Below are 13,111 nucleotides of genomic sequence, written 5' to 3' on the forward strand. Positions count from 1 at the left end.
TCTTGTCGATGGGTCGACATTTCCGAGGACACTTAACCGTAGGCTCGCAGAGAAGATGCAAGTCTGACGTTCTGCAACTTCCTCTCGGTTCATTTTCTCCGCACAAACCGGTTCCTTCGTTAACGATATTCGTGATTATTAACGATAATTACATGCGAACTCACGAAGATGGAACTGCTGGACGAATGTAGAAGGAGAAACAGAAGTTTGATCTGTAATAGTCGATATTTCGAATAAACTGTCATTGAATCGTATAGACTCAAGAACGTTGTTGTGCTTAAAGCTTCATTAGCATCAGTTTCCACTAAATTTCACGATGGAATTTCGTTCTTGTCGACTCATCGCCAGCGATATTTTCCACTGTTGTTCCGGTGTCAAGCTTTCCAAAGTTAGCTAAAAGTTTTTACGCGTTGCCGGCCACATTAGCGGACGGTGGCACGGTTTTCAAATGCGATTACAATTCTCCACCTCAGATATCGTGGCGGCCTGGGGTGGCGGTGATTAAAAAACTTCACCGATTTTAGCGTTGGCGTGGTTGGTGAAAAAAAGCAAGAGACGAGAGGGTTACGCCGGCTGGAAATGCTGCTGTGCTTTAACCATGCATACGTAAATGAGCCCACTTTTCTGGGACTATTTCCTGTTTTTAATTCTTCTGCTCGTTTACATTAATACACACGCATCACACCGGCAACGAGCCGTTCTCCACCTAAGTCCGTTTAACCGTCAGGATGCGATAATAAATACGCGACAAATGTTTTTTTTTATTATTTATATTGAGATATGTATAATTTTCTGTGCTAGACTAGATTAGCCGCGTGGCAGTGACACACGTATGTGAATATGAGTATATGGAAGTATGTGTGTGCACAGCGTCTCGAAAAACAGATGAATGTAACTGTTCCGTTGGTAATGTGGTATAGAAAATGGTGAGACAAAGAGAGTGTTGAGACGCGTGCAAATGTATATCGATGAAGATCCTGCAAATCGTTTATTAAATAAATCTAAAACTATTTTAATCTAAATTCTAAGTGTAATCTTAGTGTTCCTTTACTTTTATTTCGGCGATTAAGATCCACAATTTTCAACAATTTAATTTGTACTTTACAATTTGTCCAGCTGGACATTTGGTAAATTTTTCTAACTTAATTGCTAAATAACATGTGGATAGCTACCCCCCGCGGGATACCATCTTCGAGTTTGACTATTTTATTTCTTTAGCGAGATCAGTGGGGTGTTTTCTTTTTAATCTTCTTTCTATGAGAGTTTTGCTCGATTCAGCAGCCAGCTGGTTTGGATGTGTTGCCGATTTCTTCTTTGACCGTTGGTATTTTTAAGTCTTTGCGTATATCCTCGTTTCTGACATACCGTGGGGCGTTTACTATTGTTCTCAGTATCTTCGATTGTAGCGACTCTAGTTTATTTATGTGGTTCATTGCTGCTGTCCCCCATAATGGTATTCCGTACGTCCAGATTGGTTTTATTATCGTTTTGCAGATTTTTAGTTTATTTTCTATGCTGAGTTTAGAGTTTCGACTAGCTAACCAGTACATCTGTCTTCTTTTTATCCGTATTTTGTCTACGATTTAGTATGTTGTTTCCATGTAAGTTGTGTGTCAAAGTGGGTGACAAACGCGAATGCGTCTCAAAGGAAAGGCACTGGCGAGTTTAATCACAAACGAGGACGTCGAACGAAAGAGGGTGAAAAATACGTTCGACGCAGCGTTTGTGTGTGACCGATGAAAAAAGTCAAATAACTCCCGACTTGATTAAAACTATAGGGTCAATCAAGTTCTTTCGTTTATTTATCTATTTACTTCACCTTTATTCATCGCGAGATATGCATACGGTGATTTGAACGAACGAAGTTAGAATATTTGCAAACTTACGAAAGTAGGCGCAATAGTGATGCTCGGTATATTGCCAACTAATATATATAGTAGTAAAAATTATAGTGTAATAACACCATCGCTCAAAAGAACGTGGACACTTGCTTGCTTTCGGCAGAATATAATTTAATCAGGAAATTACGAAGAGAAAGGTGCGTAGGGTGATTTTCCTCTTCATCGAGGCTGTCGTAGAATATTAAGATACGATGAAAAGTATTATATTTTCAAAAGTTAATATGGAATAAAATAGTTGGCGTTTATAAGCGTCGAACGTTATGTTTTATTTCAAGTTACAACATCATGTTAAATTACAGAACTGTAGAGTTATTTGTGTATTTCCAATATATTGAGCAACTAAGTGATTGCCGATATATATGGCTGAATTTTCGTTGAAAATGCACGGAACGACGCAACGCATCAATATACACAATTACTCGTGTTGTACAATGTACTGTACGTTTATTCCGAAAGCACTTGCAGTCGCTAAGGTTCTGAAAGTTAGACTCGAAGAAATTCTACAAAGTTCATAATTATTAATTTAGTGTCGTACGTAGTATCCTCCGCCACGGTTCCAAGTTTGAATATCTCGCGATTGTTAGGGACGAAAAAACGGAGGCGCCTGAATATCTCTCCTGCCACCTTGCGACCCTTTTGTATTTCCTCCTCGTTGTTTTGCTCCAGAAACGTTTATTCCTCGTGCATCGACCGCTCGTGCATGACATATAGCGACACTTTTCCGTTTTCACAAACAGGTCAGAGACGATTGTTTCTCCTCAGGACGAAGTGCCTATTCACTGCAGATGCGTCTGTTACCTTTTTACGGGGACAGAGCGCCGCCGTGTCGATGTTCTTCTTTTTTCCACCACCGACTACCATCGTTCAGTAAACTGTTTCACCATTTCCGTTCTATCTACTATACGCCGCAGTAGCCATTCAACGTTGCTGCAAACTTCCCTTTATAGATCCTGTCACGTGTTTCTTGAAATTAATAATAAATTCACTACCGAGACAAATCGACGAGATTTCCTGTTCGTAATAGGCCACGATTAAAGTCGGATTCCTTCGAGTATGGTCCTTGAAACGAATGGCACGACTGCCGAAAAGATTTGCCATTTCCTTGGCGCCTTGAGACGCAACTCGAGGAATACGAAATTTAGATTGGATCGTGGAAAAACGATGTCCTGAAAATCGGTAGAAACACGAGGCTCGGAGATCTCGCCTTTACCCCTTTACTTTTTAAATCCCACGTCATTCCGTAGACCATTCTGTTAGCACCGCGAACATATGAATAATGGATCGCCATAGCAGTAAAAATAATCGGTTTCCAATTTGTAAGTACAATTATAAGTTGTAATTTCCGAATGGGATTTGCATCGGTTCCTGTGGAAAAATTGTTCGCTCTTCTTTTCAGCGTTCTTCTTCTCGCTCAGTTTTTATCCTAGCCATTTTTGATTTCATTTTATCGATATTTATTGAATTCCGTGAAGCATTATTCGTTACGCTTTTCACATTTTTCTTGCCATCTCTTTCGTTGGTTTAGAGAGAAAACTCAGGTTTGAATTCCGATAGAAAATATCGAACGTCTAAACGAGTGTGAAGCTATTATTTGCTAATTCGATGCGCGATAATCGAAGCTATTTTATAAATTTCATGGCAGCTCGTCGAGCGCCTCGCATCATTCAGCGAGTTTTAAAGATGCCAGATATCCAAACGAGCGATAAAATTCGATTTACATAATCCATGTAAAAAGCTTCCATGAATTAATATCCTCTTTTTCTCTTCTTCTGCCGAGAATAATTGAATTCGATGCTTCTTGCGTGTCGATGAATTTCAACGGCGATTTATTAGATCATCGTATCGGCGGGACTCTAAACGTGAGAAATTTCTACACCTCCAACGTATTAATATTATTTGTCATGTGTCTTGGATATGTATATTTGATATATCATTGGCGAAGAATTTTCGATAGAAAGCCCTTCGTTTCGCAGAAAAATGCAGCCGTTTCATGGAATATTCTGCGGAAGGGTTCGCAAAGGATGATTTCACAAAATTTCAATCCGTTTCTTTCGTCGCTCCATCGATTGTTCTTCTATCGGTTCCCAGATTTTTATCAGACGAGAACAGATAGCCGCAAATCGTACGATCACCGTGAAAATTTCATTTTATTCGTTCGATTCGGAGAAAATGAAGGAAGATGAAAGAAATAAAGAAAAAGGAACGCTTTAAAGTAGCGAATGTGACTGAGAAAAATTTTCGGCGAATCCAACGGGACTGTGTTTCGCGTCCGGGCAGCTCGTTAGATTTTCGTCGGGTATTCGCCCGCTACGAAGTTCCGACGGTTTGTAATTTCCTCTGAGCGTCGACTATTCTAATTTTAATGATAGAGATGTAACGTGCCCTCGGCCGGTTCTCAGAGACCGCGGGAAATCTGTTCAAAAGCGCGTCGAAATTACGATTCGCACACACGTTTTAAACAGATATTCACAATAAACCAACTGCGTGGCCCTGTCCTGACCGATCCCTCCTCATCTCGGATAATAAACGAATAGCTGGAAATTCGCCGTTGTTGAGCAGCTTCGATACGCGAAATTCTGAATGGTTGAATTAAAACTACTTCGCTTCTGATGGTTGTCATTTGAACGCACAAGTGAATTCATTGCCCTGTTTGGTAATTATTAAAGCTACATTTTCTCGGCGAATGAAGCCATGATAATCGCATTAGCATATGCGTATTTCGAAAAAGGATTTCGGTATATGAAAACTTGGAATCAATGATCCAGTTTGATCGAAGATTACAAGGATGTTCTAGAAACATAGGTCGATGGAACGAGTAACAGAGGTCAATGTAAGAACGTTCTATCGTCTAATTAACATAGTTCCTACTAATTTTTAATTATAATATAGGAATTTGAAAGATATGCCTCATCCGTCACTTGTGCATCTAAACTTTCTTCATCGCCTCGATGTCGAGTATCAATTCTACAAGCAGTGCTCGATATTTATTAAGAAATATCAATTACGAAATAAATAATATTTTTTTAAGGCTCTATGATGCAAGTCGCCTCTACCTTGCATTGTTTCTACATGTAACTTCTGTATGATCTGTATAATCTTGGAACTATTGACTACCACCTAATGACAAAATCCGCAATCGCTTAGTTGCCAACACAATATTACAGGGGCAGAAATAACCGGATAGCTTTGGAACATTGTACAGGCAGTTCCTTTCGTACAATTACGATGATTAACATCAAGCACTTAGACCTGTTACATATACTTAAGAGAAGAATCTGGGCTATAATTGAGATAAGTCAGTATACAGCATGCGATAACTATTCGAGCGTTTTCAAGTAACGATTACGGTATCTCGACATAATAGCGAGTTGCGCAAATTTATCGTTTCAATTCTAGCGGTTTAAGTTCGTTCATGGATCGGTGGAACAAGGAATTTCGCACCTACATCGTTACCGAATTCAACGGAGAATAACTATTTCCTGAGACAGAGAAGAAACGAGGAATCAGTGGATGAAGTGTGTCGCTATTTTTCCGGCTTCCTACCCAGATGCGAATAAATTGTCGCCGAAATAAACCAGCCTCGCAGACGTGAAAGCATTCATTGGCCTGTGGGAAGACGAATGAACCGCAGTTACCGGTCGATGAAATATGTTCAACCCCTTGAAAACGATTTCTCGATGTTTTCATCCATCGATGGAAACGAAATTCGATAATTCCATCCAGCAACGTGGTCCGATTCCCAAACAAGCAGTTTTCATCTTTCTTATAGCAAATGATTGCTGTCAGATATTCGCACACGGCCTTCGTAACAAGTAGAACGAGCCATCGGGCCATCTGATCCGCAAAATCCGATTCTTTCTTCCTAGCACGTATTTCCTCTTTGCCCTCGCAGCTCTCACTGCTATCAGCCGATATTTGCAAGCCGCTCGGAATCAGGCGGCCTCCTATTCAAAGAGGAAATAAGCGTCGAGGAGAGAGAGAGAGAGAGAGAGAGAGAGAGTGTCTGTAAAAGAGAAAGAGGAGTCGATCTCTTTTCTTCTATTCTCTGTATAATCACTTTTCATAGCCGCGTTTTTCTCCACTCATTAGCCAGCTAGTTTTCATGCACCGAGGCCACCGTTTATATTCGCGGCAATTCTCAGCGGCTGGTCCGAATCAATCCCCAGGGTGCTTTGCTTCGAGGAGGATATATTCTTCTCGCTGGCGTCTCTACGGCCCGTTGTTAAGAAGATTTATCGTCGCGCTGGAGAGTCCGGCGTGCACGAGACCGCCCATAATACGAAAATAATGCAAATGTCGTGTGAACGTGACGATACAATTGTGGCAAGATGGCCGAAAGGGGATATTCGCGAGTTAATGCGAATCGAAGATAACCCTGGATTTCCGCGCATTTAAATCCACTTAAACCAGGCTTTCGTATCTTATCTTAACGATCTTCGGCAAGAAATAACGTTTGAATTCGTTTCGCTCGATCATTAATAACGCTCCATTGCAGTTTTCCGATCGACCAGTAGCTCGTACGGTTTTCTTATGGCACGCGATGAATATCATTTAATCTGTCGTATCTGGAAGGGTTTGCACGTGCGTGCTGACTAACGTTTCGTTCGAACAACCACTTTTGAAGATGGAAAAGGAAAAGTAGATTACATTGTTAACGCGTTATATATCATTTAATTCGGTTTGATGGAAATAGTCGAGATTTAACAATATAAAATTCGAACTTGAAATTTACATAGAATAATAAAACTTGCTGTACTTGTATGTAGCGAGAAATTAATATACAGTATGATCAGTGATCTGAAACATATAATTAGTGGGAAAGATCATCTCACCGAATATTATGACATATTTAACCCAAGTCCAACAATGTGTCAACCTAACGTTTTATTTGCAATTTTTTTCGGTCGATCTACACAACTGACTTTTATTTTCTTGACATTACGGGTATAAGAAGGAATTTGAAGGATTTGTTTAATACTTTTTCAGTCATTTCTTCTTACATATTCTGATATACTGTCCTAAAAAATACATTTACAAAAATACTTTGAACTTGATAAGACAATACATAAATTACGTTTTCCAATATGATCCTATTTACACAACTCTCATTATTTCGTTATTTTATTGTTTAATACGTCAATATAATAAAGAATTGACTGTTCGAAATCTTTGGTATTCTCTTCGAAGTGTATAATCGCAATATATATTTTCTAACTTCTATACATGTATATGTATTTTCAAATTGGTTTATATATTTACACGATATATTTACGATACTCGCGTTTCATTATGATATTAATGAAATTTCAAAACGTTTTGTACATGTGCTACATATTGGGTTGGCAACTAAGTGATTTCGGATTTAGTCATTAACACATAATGCCAACCCAATACATTTACCGTAAATCCACTAGTCCTTTTTCAATCATCTTCTCGATGCAAATAATTAGACACACGTGCAGGTCCTTCCAAACTTCCGATCTCCACAGATAAAACGAACGCCATCGCACACTGTAATTCTTCTTCAGTCCATTAACGACGTTGCATTCGCGTCAATCGCAGTTACACTCCGAAGATTCAGAATCCAGCGAACATGAGAGTCGTGAATCCATCGATGGAAATTGATGGTCGCATTAATTTCACTAGGAGCAATGTGCAACCGGCGCAGTTTCAGTTTCAAGCTGTCCATTCAGTTGACTGCGGTCGCTTACCACGATCGAGGCCGGTTCATTATTTGCCTAACTCGCGATAACGAACTAATTGTACCTATTAACGAGCTCTCGCCACCTGCCTCTTCGATTATACACCTCTCAAAAGTTCCACGGACATTCACTACGATCTTCTCGAACGGTCACCATGCGGTGTTTCTTGCTCATCTCGCTTCTGTCTACGTGTTACCATTCTGGATCGAGTTTCGTACGAGACAAAAGATATTTGGTGTTCCCGCCGCCGAGCAACGTAGCGCCAACCAAAGTGCAGGTAATATATCATTAGATATATATATATATATATATATATATATATATACTAGTATATATACTATATATATAGTATATACTATATATATACAGTATATATAGTATATATATATATATATATATATATATATATATATATATAGTTATAGTATATATATATATAGTTGTATCGATATTGGAATCGTCACTGCAGTCAAACCTATACGTTTAATTGCACTCGCGATTCTAATTGGATATCGATTGCTAATTGTTTAAGCGATACACATAGGGCGCGTGGAACAGTGAAAGTGTGGCCGGTGGAGGGAGAGAATATGGAGACAGAGTCTCGTACGTTTCTAAAGACACAACGGTGTCCCTCTTGTGACAGCTCGATAGACGCTTCATACAGGCAATCGCGATACAATTATCTGTAATTGCACGGTGCACGTCACGATCGGTGGCGATTCAATCGCGGAATTGGATATTCGATCGACGATCGTAACTGCATGGGAATCGCAATGGCTGGAACACGCGGAACACGTGGCCTCAGAAATGGCAGAAAACATCGACGTTCTAGCTATGGACAGGATTTCGCAGAAATTAACGTCGAGAGAGAACGATCGTGAGCGAGTAATTTCGGCGAACGCATCGTCAAAAATACCGCAACTGTACGGACAAACTGGCGCGGGCTCGAAATTCGTGTAATATTTCTCCCATCTAATTTCGTTGCCTGGAATGTCACGAGCTAGCTAGCTAGGAGAACGAGAACGGGCCTGCCAATTGAGATTCGATTGGCGGTTATTATAAACGATCGATGACACCTTCGTGTATTTGAAAATCGTTCCAGTTAATCCTCGGCCTCGGTTTACCCATGGAAGTCGACGTCAGCATGATTATCGGATATGTGATGAAATTTAATTACGTGCTGCCCTATAACGCCTCCTACTTGACGGATTCATACGTTCGCTATGACAGATCGATCAGCCCCGGTGTCGAGGTCGACGGCAATGACGCTCCAACGTCGGATCACCAAGGTACACGCACCTCACATCTTTCCGCTTCCATGCGCTTCCGGCATTTTTTCATCGGCCAAGCACCAGCTTCTTTCATCGTCTAATCCTCTTTGCAATCTCGATTTCTCTCTTTCGAGTGTTAAACGCAGATAAGATGGTCGGAGATCTTGTTAAAGGAAAAATGTCAAAGAACCACGCTTATGTTAATAATTAAACTCACCCGTAGAGTAATACCACTGCTAACGATAAGGTGAACACGCTTTTCTCTCATTTTCATCAGAAGCTTTGGCGCTCGCGTCTGAATCTTTAATTTGTCCTTCGTCCTTTAGATTCGTGCGTTTATACTCCAATGCGATACCCTTTCTCATCGACTCCATTAATACTCCATTATTTCTTCTGTTGTTCCCGTGTTCAATGAATAATTTCTGCCGTTAGGAGTGGCACGTGTCATCAACAGATGGGAAATTTACGAAATCCTGGAATCGGTTCTTGGCGATTCGCGATCGGGCAAAGCTTGCCTTTTAAGGGCGATCTGCGAGGCCTCAGCGGCGCCTTTCAACCGAGTTCACGGTCTCAGCTCTCAGCTCGTTCATCTTCTGCTCACGTGAGTATCGATTCCAAAAGGACGATGGAACGGGGAACGTATCGTGGTTGATTGTGTTCTCGCAGTGGAACTGCCTTCGTGGATTATCTCATATCTCCTGTACTTCGTTGGACATTAATTTACACCAGAAATGATCTACGTTGTGCCACTTGCATAGTGTTAAGACGTAGATCGATGTGAAAATCGAGGTCTAACTTATTTGTGTAAGATACGATTGTAATTTATTATCAAGTTAGCGTGACGGTTGGACGTGAGTCGATAAAGCCTGAGAAACCGCAAAACTTAATTTTCCATATTCTTAACTATCAATCCCTGTTCAAAGATATTGATCATTTTCATCACTTTTTATCGCTACTTCTGTATCAAACGAAATACGGTAGGTCGTCGATTAACTGGCTTAATTGGAAGCCAGACAGCCTTGATAAATCGAGATTCAATTGATAATCGAGACCCCAGGGAAATAGCTAAAACTTTCGCAAGATATATTGCCTTTTATAATCGTACTTAAATATATATTTACTTAAAGCTTATTTATTTTGTTCGGTTTTCATTACGCCAACTTTTGACGAATATTATTTTTATACAAACGAATAAATGAAATAAATGTATAAAATAAACGCGACAGTTTCATATGGAAACGTTGCGAACGATCTAACAAAATTTCTGTGAAAAGCATTTAATCAAGTTTGGAAAACACGCGTTAATAATCATCACGCAATGGAATATTCGTTATTCGTAAAAGTTAAGAGTGGTGTAACTTTAAAATCAAACGATGACGGCTAATGGCCAACTTCGCTTTCGATGAAAATCGTGGCCATGAATTGCTTCCACTGTTTGTGAGAGCAACGTCACGGAGGGTGCGTTAGGGCTCCTCGAACTTCCCATTACTTGGCCATTATCAACCTGAATCTAAATGCCTCACGGCGATCGTTTAATTTTGTTCGCGTTTCAGGCCGTCGACCACCTCGGAGCCTTTCAGGACTGACTTTGATCGAGTGTATCACGCTGCTGAAATTATGGGCCGACAAGGAGTCAGTCCTTGCGATAATTTATTCGCGGAATGTACGGAGAGCCCTCTGGATTACTTTACAGAGGTTTACGAATGATCGTTTGCCTAACATCGCCTGCAATATGTTGACTTAATTGATAGAAGAATAAACTTGACACCGCTTCACCTAGCCTTTATTCTCTAAGATTGATCATCAACGAGATCGCGTCTCGTGCTGCAATTTTTTCTGCACACAGCAAAGTACGCGAACTAAGCGCCGATAAGAGGCAGAATATACGTTGGCTGAGCAAAAACGACGTCCCCGAAACCTCGTCAGATTATTTCAAATGACTTGAAACCTCTTTATTTATTGAAATATTCTGCCAAATTTCTAGTCTCTCCTCCGTTAATTGAGTTTTACTTGACTTTGCGCAATTTGGAACAATTTATTAATCCATATTATATATTTTACTTAATCCGAATTTGAACCTTCAGGTGTCTGACAAAATCGAGGTGATTTTAACTATCGTTTAATTTAAAAGATTGCAGCAGTTGCCGAGTTATGTGACGTTATTTCTAATTTATGAAATGTATTATTCTTATCATGATTCATAATTAAAATCCACGTCATAATTTTAATAAAAGGTACACGCACCACTACCAATCCCTTCGTTTCCCACTAAATATCTACTCGAAACCAGGTTAGTTCAACTGAAAGGATTTGAAAAAAACTAGACAACGTTAAAGTCTCCGCTATATTATGGTCCTAGTTGATCCTTTCCATCTTTTTATGTAACGATAAGATGGTCTCCGATATTTCACCTGATCGACGCAATTGTCTATGACGTACAGATCTCACGTTACTATCGACCCATCGGAGTTGAAAATATCTTATAAATTGCTCAGAAACTCGCCTTGTACTCGGTCAATCTACAACTACGCACCTGAATCTATCGTTGAAGAAGCAAACAGTTTGCTGGAAAAAGCATCGGACGAAAGTGGCGCGGGAGGGTTGCAACTGAAACGAAACACTATATCGAAAGGCGGCGATAATTTATGTGGGCCGATGTCGTGCGATATTAGAAATATCAAGGGAAGAAAAGGACGCGCGAATGGCAGGGCTGTGCAGCGAAGGAAAAAGGATCAGGGAAAAGGAGGATGGAGAAGTGGTGAGGCTGAGGCCCGCGAAAGGGGTTGCGCGCACGGGGGTTCGCGGCGAAACGTGACGCAGTTATCCAACGTTATTGGCAGTTCTCTCGTTCAATAACAGGTACACGTAAAGAGAAAATACTCCGGTTGAAATTTATAGAGGGTGTAGAGCGAGTGGAGCAGGGGAAAAATGGCCCGTGACGCCGGTGACCGAGAGAAACGGGGAGAGGGGAACAGGGTAGCCGCGTGGGAAAGGGAGAGGATGCTTTTTCCAGGGCAAAGCCATTCGTGGTAATTAACACGGACCGATAATATACGATTTTACTTGCGCGTCGTTACAACGCCACGAGGTCGAAACCTTTGAGCTTTTGCAGCGCCACTCTATGTTCCCTTCTCTCTTCCCTCTTTCTTTTTCTGCCTAGCGTTTTATTTGTTTGTTTTCCTCTTTTTAGACAGCTGCGTTCCATTCGCCTAACAAACTAGCCGGTTAATTGTCGATAATTCGCGATGCGTGGAATCGACCAGCTCGACGCATTGGACAGATTAACGAACACATTGTTGCTCGTGACGCGTGTCCCTCGGATTTCGTTGAGAATTTTCCTGCCGATCATTGGTCTGATTGTGCTTTGCGCACCTTCAGAGATTCGATTCCGCGTTTTGTTCCCGCTCAAAGGCAACAATTACGAAGATTAATCAGGAGTCTTGTTCTGATGCTTATTGTCTCTGGGCTTTCCAATGAAATTAATTTCTCCGCTTTTCGAAACTGGTTGGAATACAAGCGGCAGGGAAACGCCGAAGATAATACAAGCTGGCTAGAACGGTTACAGCGGAACGCAATAAACCGTGTCAAGCAATCAAGCAAGCAACGTTGCGAAACAATAAATTCAACGGAGAAAGTTGGCCGGCCCGAGCTCGAAGCGAAAAAAAAGTTCGTATATTTGACAGGAGGAGGGCTGGAAAATTTCGGCAACTCCGGCCATATATCAACCCTAACAAAATTCCAAGTTGACGAGCCTTTTTTCCATATATTAACCGGCCAGACGAAATTGGCCATCGTGTTTTCTCATTTTCACAAGTTTCCTTCGCGTATGAAAGATGAAGTTCGCCGAGTTGCATCATTTACAAGTCGATAGTGCAAATTAATTAGCATCGCAATGGGCTGCAGCTTTTTGTGAACAGTTTGGTCCAGCAAACTGACATCAGAGAAGTGTCGTTTTATGAAAATAGTTTATAAAGTAACAGTATACTAACGAACCATTGTTTTACTAAATACATCTGACGCTTTTTGGAGCCAATAAATGTTTACAATTATAAACAATATCCATATAACTTGTATACAATTAATGTTAGCAATATCTTTATAATGTTCCTCAAAATGCATCAGCAAGAGACTAATCAATTTATCACAGAACCTAATGATCTAGACCTAATCTAATAAGATCATAGAAAGGCACATCAGTTCAACTATTAATTTAAGAAATAAAGAGATCTCAGAATTC

At 40.4% G+C, this 13,111-nt stretch overlaps 1 protein-coding gene across 1 annotated transcript; it reads left to right on the forward strand.

The window, feature by feature from the left end:
- The first annotated feature begins 7,381 nt into the window (after positions 1-7,381).
- Positions 7,382-10,649, forward strand: LOC126865986 (uncharacterized). Its single transcript, XM_050618985.1, has 4 exons — positions 7,382-7,880; positions 8,706-8,892; positions 9,307-9,475; positions 10,428-10,649. Exons 1-4 carry the CDS (start codon positions 7,758-7,760, stop codon positions 10,579-10,581), a joined length of 633 nt encoding a protein of 210 aa, XP_050474942.1. The 5' UTR covers positions 7,382-7,757; the 3' UTR covers positions 10,582-10,649.
- The last annotated feature ends 2,462 nt before the right edge of the window (positions 10,650-13,111 follow it).

The sequence above is a fragment of the Bombus huntii genome, chromosome 5 (assembly GCF_024542735.1).
Source record: "Bombus huntii isolate Logan2020A chromosome 5, iyBomHunt1.1, whole genome shotgun sequence".
Lineage (NCBI taxonomy): Eukaryota > Metazoa > Arthropoda > Insecta > Hymenoptera > Apidae > Bombus > Bombus huntii.

Excerpts from the sequence above, each read along its gene's own strand:
- LOC126865986 (XM_050618985.1), top strand. The coding sequence starts at position 7,758 with ATGCGGTGTTTCTTGCTCATCTCGCTTCTGTCTACGTGTTACCATTCT. Across the intron at positions 7,881-8,705 it reads TAGCGCCAACCAAAGTGCAG|TTAATCCTCGGCCTCGGTTT; the intron begins GTAATATATCAT and ends AAATCGTTCCAG. Across the intron at positions 8,893-9,306 it reads TCCAACGTCGGATCACCAAG|GAGTGGCACGTGTCATCAAC; the intron begins GTACACGCACCT and ends TTCTGCCGTTAG.